General features: G+C 39.8%; 1 protein-coding gene across 3 annotated transcripts in view; it reads right to left on the reverse strand.

Annotated features, from left to right (window-relative positions):
- epb41a (erythrocyte membrane protein band 4.1a) overlaps positions 1-12,626 on the reverse strand; it is a 62,859-nt gene that overhangs the window by 30,096 nt on the left and 20,137 nt on the right. For 2 of the 3 annotated variants that reach the window (XM_034705535.1, XM_034705534.1), the window contains exons 9-16: positions 10,792-10,944; positions 10,395-10,492; positions 10,107-10,282; positions 9,086-9,333; positions 8,622-8,696; positions 7,878-7,925; positions 5,333-5,395; positions 1,790-1,960 (exon numbers count right to left, since the gene is read on the reverse strand). In XM_034705535.1, the coding sequence (XP_034561426.1) occupies positions 1,790-1,960; positions 5,333-5,395; positions 7,878-7,925; positions 8,622-8,696; positions 9,086-9,333; positions 10,107-10,282; positions 10,395-10,492; positions 10,792-10,944 (1,032 nt within the window). The remainder of the gene's footprint in view (positions 1-1,789; positions 1,961-5,332; positions 5,396-7,877; positions 7,926-8,621; positions 8,697-9,085; positions 9,334-10,106; positions 10,283-10,394; positions 10,493-10,791; positions 10,945-12,626) is intronic. The other variant, XM_034705536.1, reaches the window with a different exon arrangement.

Raw genomic sequence — 12,626 nt, forward strand, 5'->3', positions numbered from 1 at the left:
CAGCCATTTTTGTATCCAAATTTTAGACTTTTAGATTTTTAGATAAAATCAGTAGTATTTAAAGCTGCAGTGTTGAGTACTTTAGGTACAGTGTTAAATATTTAAAGGCACATTGTGTAATATTTAAAGGTACAGTGTGTGGTATTTAAAGGTAGAGTTTGTGGTATTTAAAGGTACATTGTGTAGTATCTAAAGGTACAGGGTTTAGTATTCAAAGTTGCAGTGTAGTATTTAAAGGTACAGTATCTTCTCAGTTGTCGTACGCTATGCGTAATGTCATTGTTTCGCAAGTTGAGGATATTGATAAGGGAACTGACAACAACAAATGATGTTGATGGCTTGAACCAATTATTTCCTGTTACTGGTTCTTAATTCCCATTCCTGGACAAAGCAGGACAAGCACAGGTGTTACTCAGAACATTAACTGAGGCTCAATACTGCAACTGTAACTCACTCTTGTTGTGAGACTGAAGCACAGTGCATGAGCTGGAAACTGGAACATCTTAATGAAATTCAGCCAATTCATCAACATAACTCATCTGATGGTTTGAACCTGTGCTTCCTGGCTTTGTTCAGAGTCTAAATGTCCACAGAATGAACACCTGTAGATCCTTCTGAAGCTAATCTGTGGTTGGTTTTGGATCATATAATGGGACTGACTTAACTTGCTAAACTGCTTCTAATCATAACTATAAACCACAATTTGTCCCCTAATTTAATCTGTTTTTTAGTTCAGGAGCAGAGGTTGGCTCCAGGGGAACCAGGTAGTTTTGTATCACACCCCCTAGTGGTGAATCAAGTTTTTTAGACCCTTTAATACTTTGTTCAGTCAGTATACATTAGGCTTCGTACCATAAAGTGCAAAGATGAAAAGCAGATGAAATGTAAAGAAAGAGGAGAGGAAATCCACAAGCACAGATCGATGAACCCAGTGAACAGATATAAAACCTGACCGCAGAGATCAGTAAAGCAGTTTCTCACAAACCATTTGGTTTTCAGCTACCATCTTTGGAGCAAGTTGGACTGTAAATACTCTGTCAGGATTAAAGGGGGTTACAGGATCTAGACAGCATCACTGTGACAGTGCACACCTGCTGCACGCAGCTGATTCGCCTGGATACAAGCCGCTAACCTCCACTAGTCACCTGTTATCTTGATCTGAGGAGCCTTTGCAGTCAAACCAGCATCACACAAGGTCTGTTTCCTAACACTACACCCCTGTTAATTTGTTTGTATAGTCATGATGATACGACAGAGAGAAGTCACACTGAGACACCAATTTTATAGTGTAGAAGAGTCAATTAAAGAGTTGGAGGTCTTTTCTCTTTTTAAATGACAAACACAGACTAACTCCTCTGGAGAAATGTCTCAAGCAGATGCAGAAAACGTGATAGCAGTTAGCCATCAGCTCTGCAGTGAGTCAGACTGCAAACTCTGCTCAAGTAATATAACTGGGCTGGCTGATGTCAGTTTGGTGCATCTATGTCTTTTGAGTTCTGTTGTTAAGACTTTGAGACAGTCTGACTATTGAAGAAAGTCATCTTGTTTTGACTGTTGCTGAGTCGGATGAGCAATATGACATAACTTCTATTTTTGGGTCTCCAGCTCGGAGAAGGAGAGGGATGTGGTTAGCTTAGCTTGGCGCAAGGCTGAAAGCAAGGGTAAAGCTGCTAGCATAGCTTCATAGCAAGAAAAATCCCACCTTTAGTCTCTGAATGATGTGACTCTGTGGATGAGATTACATTTCTAAAGAATAACCAACAGGCCTGTTTAAGCTTGCTTGACTCACCGCTGGCTGCAGCTGCCCGTTGATGCTCGCGGTGCGGAAAGGTGAGTTGGTGGAGAGACGTTTGTCCCACTCGCTGGGCCGAGGCTCGGGTACTGATTCCATGAAGCTCCTCTTCAGCTCACTGATGCTTGTGTGGTGACGCATGATCTCAGTCTGGGTTTTATCCACGTCCTTCAACAGAGAGGTACAAGTTAGAGCAGCTAGACGGATGCCAAAGAGTGACAGTAACAGGACTATGAAGACGATGGAAAATGAAGGGAATAATTGTATCATTTGGAAGTGTAGGAATGTGTCATGAGTCAAAGAAACAAGAAGAACAATCAATCATGGTCTTAATGTGATGAGAGATGAAAGTGTGAAACATGTTCTTGTATTCAGCCCCCCTGTGATGACCTCGTGCATTATTTAAAAAAAACTAGACATCACAGTGATTATCATCTGCCATGTTTCAGTTTTGCAGCACTCACTGACAGTATGAGCTTACAGCCATTTTTAATCTCCCTCATGTGGGCCATGACAATAAGAATAAAGCTGCACATGCACTGATGATGACTCCTGATTGGTGGGTATTAATAAGTCACAAGTTCACTGACTCAGATTAATACTGGCAGGAGGAGGTGTAAAAAAAAAACAAGGAAAACAGGAGGTGTTTGTTTTCCTGAATGCTCATGGACCCAGACCAAGGAAGCTGAATAGTATGCCCAGGTTCAGCACAAAAAGAGCAGGCCCAGGAAAGGCAGAGGTGGTCTGCACACTGAATCAAAAACAGCATCTTACATATTTTATTCTCTGCTGTTTCCAATAACATAACCTATGTACAGCAAGGAAACCCATGTGCTCCTTGGGATTCAAATCCAACAACAGGCCTTTCTTTAGACCATTATCAGCCAATTGAAAAAGTAGCATGATATTGGTCAACACGTACTGTGTACACACATGTCTATACTGTAGGTAGACATGAGGCAGGTGGCTGAATCAGAGAATCAAAAACATCAGGATGAGAGAGGCATGTCACATTATAAGCAGGTTGAGGTTATTTAAAGACTTATTGTTTGTCAGTAAAAACTAAAAGGAGATAGACTTTGGAGCTGCACTGTTTATTAATGATAATCCTCAACGTGATCATCATTGTTCGGGATCATTTCTACTCACAAAAGGACTGCGCAATACTCGTCTGATTCTCAAAGCACGAACGAAGGGTTAAATGCTCCACAAATGGTGCTGCAGAGCAAATGGCATCTCTGTGCGTCGGTGTTGTTTGCATACATTTAAATTGTCCATTATGCATTCATTGGGGCCAAATTGGATAATTTCTATGCAAATGAGCCTCGATGAAAACGCCTGATTCACTAACTCCGACACTAACAGTGAGAGGGACATTTTTTCGTCTGCTGAGAGCTGGTAGTAATTGTGGTGCAGTATTTCTGAGGGATGTCACTCAAACTTTGCAGTGATCATGACAGTGATTCATTTCTGGATGACCTAAAAATTATATATCTGAAAAAGAAATCTGATAATGTTACTTTGACATTACGATCCTTACTATAATCAGGGGTTAGTCAGTCAGGCGGAAGAGTTTGAAAGAGCTGCTCTTGTGACTCGCTCCAGGTATGAACCTTTGTGATGACTTCGCAATGAACTGGTAATCTGGAGAGATGTGAGCTTCATCAGGAAGAGAGATCACAGCTCTGTACAGCAGAGAGTGAAGATGCTGACAGCTTGTCCACACAATCAGATGCAAAACTAGAGCAAACTGCACAGTGCTGCAGAACTCTATGGGGGGTGTGTTTGCTCTTAGGTATCATTGAGCCTTACTATTTGTGAAATGGACGGCGGCCATTTTTAGTGAAATATCCCATTGTCCTTTTAATCAGTGGTAGTACAATGATCTTAAATCAGTGAAGCTTAAAAAGATAAACTCATCAATATGAGCTGAGTAATGTAACATGCCACTCTCTTCTCTCTGGAATGATACAAACTCGAACACACAACATCAAACAGTAATCAACAGAGTGTTAAAACAGTAAACCAACATACCAGTGAGTAAGGTTAAGGAGTTAATTGTATGAGAATCGACAGTACTCTGCACAACATGTGAGAGACATGATTGAGACACACATGACTGGGAAAAAAACATTAACCTGGTTTTATTTGATGAAAATAAATGTTTCTCTGCAGATTTATTTCTTTTACATTAGGTGTTTACAACCATGAGCTGTATAAAAAGATGGACGACATGACAGCTCCCTAAAACAGAAGTCAAAACATTTACAGCTCCCCCTGATGACTGGTCGTAGTATAGGTCACAAAGCCTGCCTCCTCTATGTTAACAGATATCACATGGGTCAAATGTAAAATCTAAACACAGGTCAAATACATATTTGTCAGACATGGTTTCTGTCATTATAGTTAATTATCATGCTGATTTATGTCTCAGTGGTTATTTGTCTGACTTGTTTGGTCCAAATTAGTTATTTGATGCAATAAAAAGAGGGGTTGTGACATAATGATTGACAGTTCTGTTGACCAATGAGGCTCTTGCAGGGCTGTGTGCACCAGATTATCAGAGTAGAGGAGGAACGATGAGAGGAAATTTAACAAATACGAACACAAGAGTCATTGAACTTTCCATAATTGTGAGTGTCTGCTTCAAACCCACACAAGGATCAGTTGGGCGATGGGCTGGACCCACCGGAGGGAGTGACCACGCTTTAGCAACAAGGTAGATGTAGGTTTGGGATAGCTAAATGGCTTTTAAGACAGACGCAATACGTCAGTGCTTGTCATGGGGGGGATTTTTCTACATCAGGAGGAGGCACATTGTCCATCTTTATACACATCTGGTCTGAATACTTCAGTATATGCTTATTTTTTACCTCTTTAATTTTAATTTTAATTTTAATTGCTAATACATTTTTAATAATTGTTACTTTATAGGCTCTTGTTTGCTTTATATATTTCTTTTGCACTTTGTCTACTTTGTTACTATGACACTTGAATTTCCCCGTTGTGGAACGAGTAAAGTACTATCTTATCTTATCTTATCTTATCTTTAATTACTCCTCTAGACTATTTTTGTCTTTTGTTATGGACAGACTCTGTTTTAGTAAGGATCCTCTCTGTTCACACTACAGCTCAAAAGCTTGAGCAACAGCTGTAATGAAACTGCATTATGTGAAGGAAGATTTATATATTCAGAAGCAAGTGTGAAGAGTCAAGACAAAGATGTCACAGCTTTTGTTTCAGGGTATTTCTCCATTTGTACATTTGCTTTAACTCAAGAATAAATCTTTCCCAGTCATATTCTGATGAAATGAAAACATTAAAGACAAAGATGATGTCAGAGTTAAGTGAAGCTACTTGCATGAGAGTCAGAGAGGAAAATAGAGCATGCCAAGCCTTTAGGATTGAGCTGAAAATGAGGCAAGAAATGAAGAGAAACGGAGACGTCAAAGCAAAAAGAAAAAACTAAGTGTTCATGCAGAAAGAAAAACGAGGCGACGAACAGCCAGAACAGAAAAGTGAAGACAAGCGTATACAAACCTCCAACATTAAATTGCTATGTCTGATATAAATCGTTTCCCCCTCAAGTTTCTTTGCTCTTTTCTGCAGGAAAAAGGGAACACCTAGTTGGAAATACTTCAGTCAAACATTTTAACATTAGTTTGTAATGAGCACCATGAGCAGCGCTGACTCATGCCATGACATGAATCAGAAAATAATGTGAAGCTGTTGAGCTGTAGGAGCGAGGGCAGCAGTTCCCAGCATGCCCAGCTCATCAGGTGACAGGTGCACACACACACATACCAGCGCTGTGTGTGAGAGAGAGAAGCCAGGCAGACACACACTCGGTGCTGTGAGCTGAATTTCATGCTATTCATGCAAAAGCTGAATAGAGCTGCAGAGCAGAGACGTGTGCTGGAGGAAGGGGAGGACTGTGTGTGCCATCGCTTCAGGAGTTTACACGTTTTTAAAGATTACATTTGCCAGTCATATTCTTTTTTTTAAACTATGAAGCTCTGTTTCATCATGTTTCATCAACCTGACCTTATTCAGAGTGCTGCAGACAAAGCAAAGATTGAACACATCATTCCTGTTTTGCAAATATCAGTGGTTTCACCAGGCTGTAACATTATTACATTTATTTAGTGATTTGATTTATTCAGGCTTTTCCCAAAGTGGTTTGTCTATTTCAACAGGATATTTTCCATTATTTGTTGTTTAAACCTTTACTACCATTATTACCATTGTTTTAACATCATTTTTCATTTATTTTGTATTCTTAGTTTATGTTATTTTATTTTAATTATATTTTTCTGGTATTTATCTGACTTGATTTGATTTGATTGTATTTTATTGATTCTATTATAATGTTTTTTGTTTTTTTTCAGTATTTCATAATACTTTCTTCTATCTTATTTATTTCTTTGTTTTTTTCAACAGGGACAGTGTAAAGCCATTTAGTTGCACTAGCTTTAGCTATGAGCTAATTTACACCTTTAGTCCCCGGGCAGGAGACAGAGGCGATGCCTCTGTTAAAAACAAACAGTTAATAATTTAAACAGCTACACAATAATACATAACTACTTTAAAAAAACAGGGATACATCAACATCCAAAGTATCAACACAATAATAAAATACAAATAGCTAAAAGAACTACACTATGAAGTTAATTATATTTAAGTGTGATGAGTACAAGATTGCATTGATTTTAGCCATGATTTCATCCTCTTGTTTTAGCCCTGCTTGAATGTATGAAAGGTGCTATATAAATTAAAAATAGTGATGTTGAGTTGAGTGAATCTAAATGAGTACAGTTGGAGGGAGTCGGACATCTTTAAAAACCATGGTTATAATATAGTAAAACAATACCTTAGACTGGTTTAGGGCTGACCTATATTTCGCTGTTATCAAGGAATGAAAAGCTGCAGCCACAGATTTTAATGGCCACAGAGAGACAGAATAAGTTCTGAAACAATGACATATACAAATTCACACCTTTAGGTTGATAGGGGGAACTTTTCACGTGGCTTTCTTGCCTTTACTGCGGCAGAAAACAGAGAAACACTCAGCGGTTTGAGTAGGAGGCTGGGATAAGAGAGTGGTGGATGACATGCAGCAGGGGCCACATGTCAGATTCACACAGAGGCTGCCTGCTTTGAGGAGTGAGGCTTCAACAGATGTGGGTCACGATTCAACCACTGATCTTAACCGGTGCACCACAGTGAGTATTTTTCATGCATCCTGCTGTTTCAAAGCTTTGGTATTCATTTAGAGGTTTGCTTTGACTTTTTCATGAGTGAGAGTTTAATGTTCTTTCTCTTAAATTTGAGTCTTTTTAACACTTAATGATGCATTGAGCTCTATCTATCTTAATTCTGAAACCTCCATCAGTGTGCAGTGTCTCTATTAAAGAGTACTGTGGAGTAAAATGGCCATAATTTAAGAAAAACACACTCTTATGAGAACATTTGAAATACTTATTATATTTCAGTAATTAGGTTTTGTTTTTTTAATAATGTTCCTTTTTCATCTGTTAAAGACGTGTTTGAGCTGCAAATTTTAACAACAAATTGTTGCACACTCAGGTAATGAAGCTTATACTGTAACCAGATTAGCACAGACACGTGCAAAATCCTGAAGGGAGTGACTCAGCTGAGCAGTGGGTCTTTCCTAAACAAATACAAACACATGTGAGTGTAACAGTGAAAGGTGTGAAAGCTCCCTCTTACAAATGCTGTTTGTTATGATCACACACACATATAGATCCTGGCAGAAGGAGAAACCAAACTTTATGCAACAAAAACATCTTTTTATAACAAACCCTGCAGGAGAGACATTGACTGAGGCATGTGGAGGACAGTTACTGGATTGGTTTCTCCTTGTTCCAACAGAGAGTGTCTGTGCAGCTGACAGGATGTGTTCAAGCTTCCACAGATAAACAGCCAAAAACAATCAAATAATCCAGCAGTTAGATTACTTCTTCTCTCTGTGATGGAAAACCTCAGACAACTAAAAAAAATGAAAGTGTCTTCATGTGAAACTGATGCAGGGATGAGGATGTGATACGGCTCAGAGCATGCTAACCTTCCTCACTCGCATCACTTCCATCTTTGATTTGTCCTGAGGAGAGTGCTGCCCCCCACAGGCAGAGGAGAGACACAGTTACTGCATGTTACAGGTTCAGTCTTACACACCACAAAGCTGATTGTATACAGTAACATACTCATGCATTAAAGACTTTTAAAGGCAAACTGAAGCTGCAACTTTATCCTGTCAAACATACTGACAATAAAAACGTTCTAGAGATGCACTTTTGTTTTTAAACAAACCATGATCCACACCGTAAGTTTACCTTATCAAAGTACACTGTGTTAGCTGCTGAAGGGGAAGACTGAGCTGAAATACCAAACTCTGATGTGTCCACGCCATCATGTTCAGACTTTAGTGCTTCAAATTCTCCACAAAGTTTGTTAAATGATCTAAATGAGATGGTGGAGCTGACCCCGTCTGCGGAGGTTGATAGTCTAGCTTCTGTTCTGGTTCTCTGAACAGTTTCTCAACAAAGGGGCCGAGCTGAGCTGGATCCCCTGTGGGTAATACACTGACTGCTGACAAGAATGTCATATGCCCACACTTTAAAATATGAACTATCCCTTTAACTCTAACACTTTTTCTTTTGCTCACAATAGAAGACAGAAACTGTTCTGTGATAGTTTCTTTACGTTCTTGTCCTTCCTCACTATAAAACAGAGTTTACACCTCCTTCCATGCTAACCTGTAATCACACTGGTTTGACTGGTTCAGTCTGATCATGCATCTCAAACAAACCTGGCTCTTTTTTTCTCTCTCCCCGTTGGCCGTGGTCACAGAGGGTGAGTGCCTTCGCTCTCTCCTCGCCACTGTCTGATGGCACACACAAACTTACACATCACAATCAAAACGTCCAGGGCTGACACTTATCACTGAATGAGCCTGTTGTACCATAGACCTTCAAAAAATAATCTAGACTTCAAGTGCATGGTCTGATACTGGATTCGAGACAGTAAAAGTAAGTAACCTCCATCACTTCTATGATGAAGTGTTTATTAACCAGGATGACTCCCTACATAAAGCTCACTTTAAAACTTTCTCTGAACTCTTCCCTGTTGATGGATTTCTACTCTCCTTCTAGTGTTTGAACTGAGGTGTACAAAGTGGGGGAGAAGGATTTCTGCAGTTATCTAATCATTATATAGTCTCAAGATCAAAACAGAGCATCTTCAAATGCACTTATTGAAACGCCGGTCCTGTACCTTGATTTCCGGAGTGCTCTCTGGTCTGGGACTCTGGCTCTTGCCGTGCTCGGTCTGCTGACTCTCCGCCTTCTTTGCCGACTTCCTGTCTCCAAAGCGATGTCCTCTGGGGGCGGAGCCGTCGCGGTGGTCGAAGCGACGCAGGGCCGGGAGCAGCGGGGATGGGGTCGCCTCCCCGGGTGACACCGGTGACATCACAGGAGCACTGACTGGACGAGTGGACTTGTTGTCAGGGGTGGAGGCCATGGCTGAGAGGACGGAGGAGGAAGGACAATGGACTCATTTATGAAACACAAGAAAACAGAGAAGAAGACAGAGAGCTTCTGTTGGGTTTGGAGCTTTAAAAACTCTGGAGACTTTTTCCAAACATTGTTAATGTGATGTTTACATCTAAAGGTAGTCTGACCGTGTCAGGTTCATCTCTCTTCTGTCTGATGCTTTGTTTAGACATCATTCACTCTCACTCCATCTAACATTTAAATAAATGCTACAGACTGATCATCAGATTCAAATGTTGAATCTAGGTCTGTCTTCTTCTGGCTGGAAGTTTCTGAGAGTTTGATCAGAGTTTCTTTAAAGCTTGATTTTAAATTTAACAAAGATAATGCAAACTGAAAATATTCAATTCTTTACTTGAAGCTTTGCTTCAGACAGCAGTCCTTCAGCGGGTTTGTCTCATAGGAAGCACATGGGATGCTGGAGATGTAGCAGCCATGTGAGTTAAGAGGGCTGGGAGAAAAACTGATATCCTTAATTGTTGTAAACCAGATTTTTTGAACAGTTTGAAAAGATGCTGGAAGAATGATATCATGACATAGACTTTTTGCTCTATCATGTCTGTTTGGACGATCAGAAGTAAACCACTTTTAAAATGCTTCTTTTTTCAATGGACTTTGGTTTAAACTATTAGGGATGCACAATCAGGACATCATGAGAATCTCCACACCGTCAGGCTGTAAACATTCACTCCCGAGAATATAAGACTTAATCCCTCCAGGGACAAACAGATGGACTCGCATACCTCCATCCAGGCTGCGGGAGTTCCTCTTGCTGGACGATCGCTGGAACAGAGGAGCCGGTCTGTCGATCAGAGAGCTCGCCTGTCTGGTCTGAGCCTGAGTGCGACCGCTGTAACGAAACTTTGAGCCCAACGCCAGGAACTTCCTGGGAGTAGTGGCCATCTCTGTGGAGGTGAGCCTGCACACAGAGGAACACAGATACAGACCTGTTGATCGGACTTTGGAGCAGAGAGCAAGAAACTGTGCTGCTCCAAACTTTGGACAAACACTGACAGACTGAAACACTGTACCTGAAAAAGGTGTGATGTTCCACGCACACTTTCCACAGCTTCTTAGCTGCCTTGTAGTTTGGCAGTTTGAAGCCGATCGCACTCTCGTACTGCTCCACCTGTTACAACAAGAAGCACAATTATTTATTATACTACTGTGAAAGCAGCTCCATTAGAGCAGCATGAAGTGCTGCAGTGTTTCCTACAGAGACAATAAACAACATCCTGTCCTATCTTGTTGAAACATGATGTATTGGATCTTTTCATATCCTGTCATGTTGTCATGTAAAGTAACGTGTCGTGTCATATCATATCATATATTATCTTTACTTTGAATTCTCCATGGTTTATATTTAATGTTAGTAAGAATAATGTGGTGTTACATGAGTCTGGATGTGTTGAAATAAACCAGCTGTACCTCAGACGGTCTGATCTTGATGAAGAAGCTGCTGCGTTTGTAGGACACCTTGAGGACTTTGGGCCAGGGGAAGCGGTTGATCCTCAGCTTGTCTTTGTAAACCATCAGACCACTGGAGCAGACGCCCAGCATGATGTCCACACCATCCAGATCCTGAGACACAGAGGGGACGGTTAACATACAATCTCACAATCCAGAGAGCTGAGACAGAAACTCACACAGGCGAATACTTTAAAAAAAACATATGCCACAGAAAAGTTTAATCACAGTTCCTCCTTAGATTGAGTCACCTGTCTACTTTACGCCTTTAACGCTACCTCTGTCTGTTCACATCCAGTGTGTGTTAGATCCATCCAAAGGTTCTATGTCTGGTTCAATGTACACTCGTCTGCGCTGTATAAAAAATCGGAATTATATTGTTTTCTCCTCTGCTCTTGTTGTTGTTGGTGTTGTTTGTAGTTGTAATACCAAATTCAGTCACAAGGGGCGGAGGACGAAAACCAATTCCTGTGCCTAAAAGGATTTTGAGATCTCATTTGTTTTTTTGGGCTTAAACGTATTACAGCCAAAAAGAAGCAAGGCAGTAATGTTACATAATCTGCAGAAACACAAGCGTGTGGAACATGTAGGAATTAAATTAGACTTTAAAGACAACGTGAACACTTAATGTCTGTAAAAACCTGGGGTCACAGGCACATATGCATTTTTTATATATTTTCTTATTTAAAATATCCTTTTTTTTGTCTCAAGTATCGAACGTGTGACTTCAAAATTCATTTTTATCAAAAATGTCCCTTTGTTTCCCTGTTCTGAGGTTAAACACATCAAAGACAAAGGAGACTCATCGTTAAGGAAAGTAAAGAAAGTCAATTCAACAAAATGATGTACAACTATCTGCTCAACCTGCACAACACAGGTGCTTATGTGTCACCATTGGTCTTTAAAGGTTAAACAGATACTGAATGACTGTGGCCTGTTACCTCTGGAGTGTAACAACATTAAATGGCTTAAACTGACTGCTGAACAAGACTTAAAGATCAGTTCCTACAAAAGTGGAAAGGTGAATTGAGAAAAATGACATCATGTAGTAAACATGAGATCAAACTGGAAAACTATTTGTTATATGAAAACCAAAAGTATAGATAAGCTATTAAAATTTGAGAGTAAGCAACACCAGGCTCCCTGTTAGGTTATTGGAAGGTATAAAGGCCTGGATAGAAAATAGGATTTGTAATCTCTGTAATGATAATCGTAAGGTGACAAGGACCATACACTGTTTGAATGTAATAATGTAAGCATTCTGAGTTATAGAAAGAGGCAGCGTTGTGCCAGTTCACACAAAAAATGAACTAGTTCAAAGTTCAGTTCATACAGTCTATAATTAACTATTTCTTCACACTTATAGTTCATTTGAAAAAATTTGAACAAAGCTCATGGTTCAAAAAATGAACAATTTCACGCTTGTTTTTTTTAGCTGCATCTATATTATTTTTCAGTAGAGTCTCCTATACTTTAGTCTATTAAATTAAATGAAGGACATGCTTTAGAAAGGGGGCCATTGTTTTACTTTTTTTACATGAACTTGCTTGTTTGGACTTCAGATTCTGCATTTTGTCTCTATAAAACAAAGTTAAAATCCCTGAGAGTCTTTTTGTTTTACTTTTCCAAACACTACCTTTTTCCAAAGCAAAACAATATTCATTGGGGGATTGTTTTTTTCTTCTGAATCTTATTCTATTTGAGGGTTTCCGCATATGAGCAATAAGCACGGACTGATGGTTTGAATTGATTTCCACTGTTGATCTTCTACCACTGATCATCCACGTAAGTAGTTG

The sequence above is a fragment of the Notolabrus celidotus genome, chromosome 16 (genome assembly GCF_009762535.1).
Source record: "Notolabrus celidotus isolate fNotCel1 chromosome 16, fNotCel1.pri, whole genome shotgun sequence".
In the NCBI taxonomy this organism is placed as follows: Eukaryota; Metazoa; Chordata; class Actinopteri; order Labriformes; family Labridae; genus Notolabrus; species Notolabrus celidotus.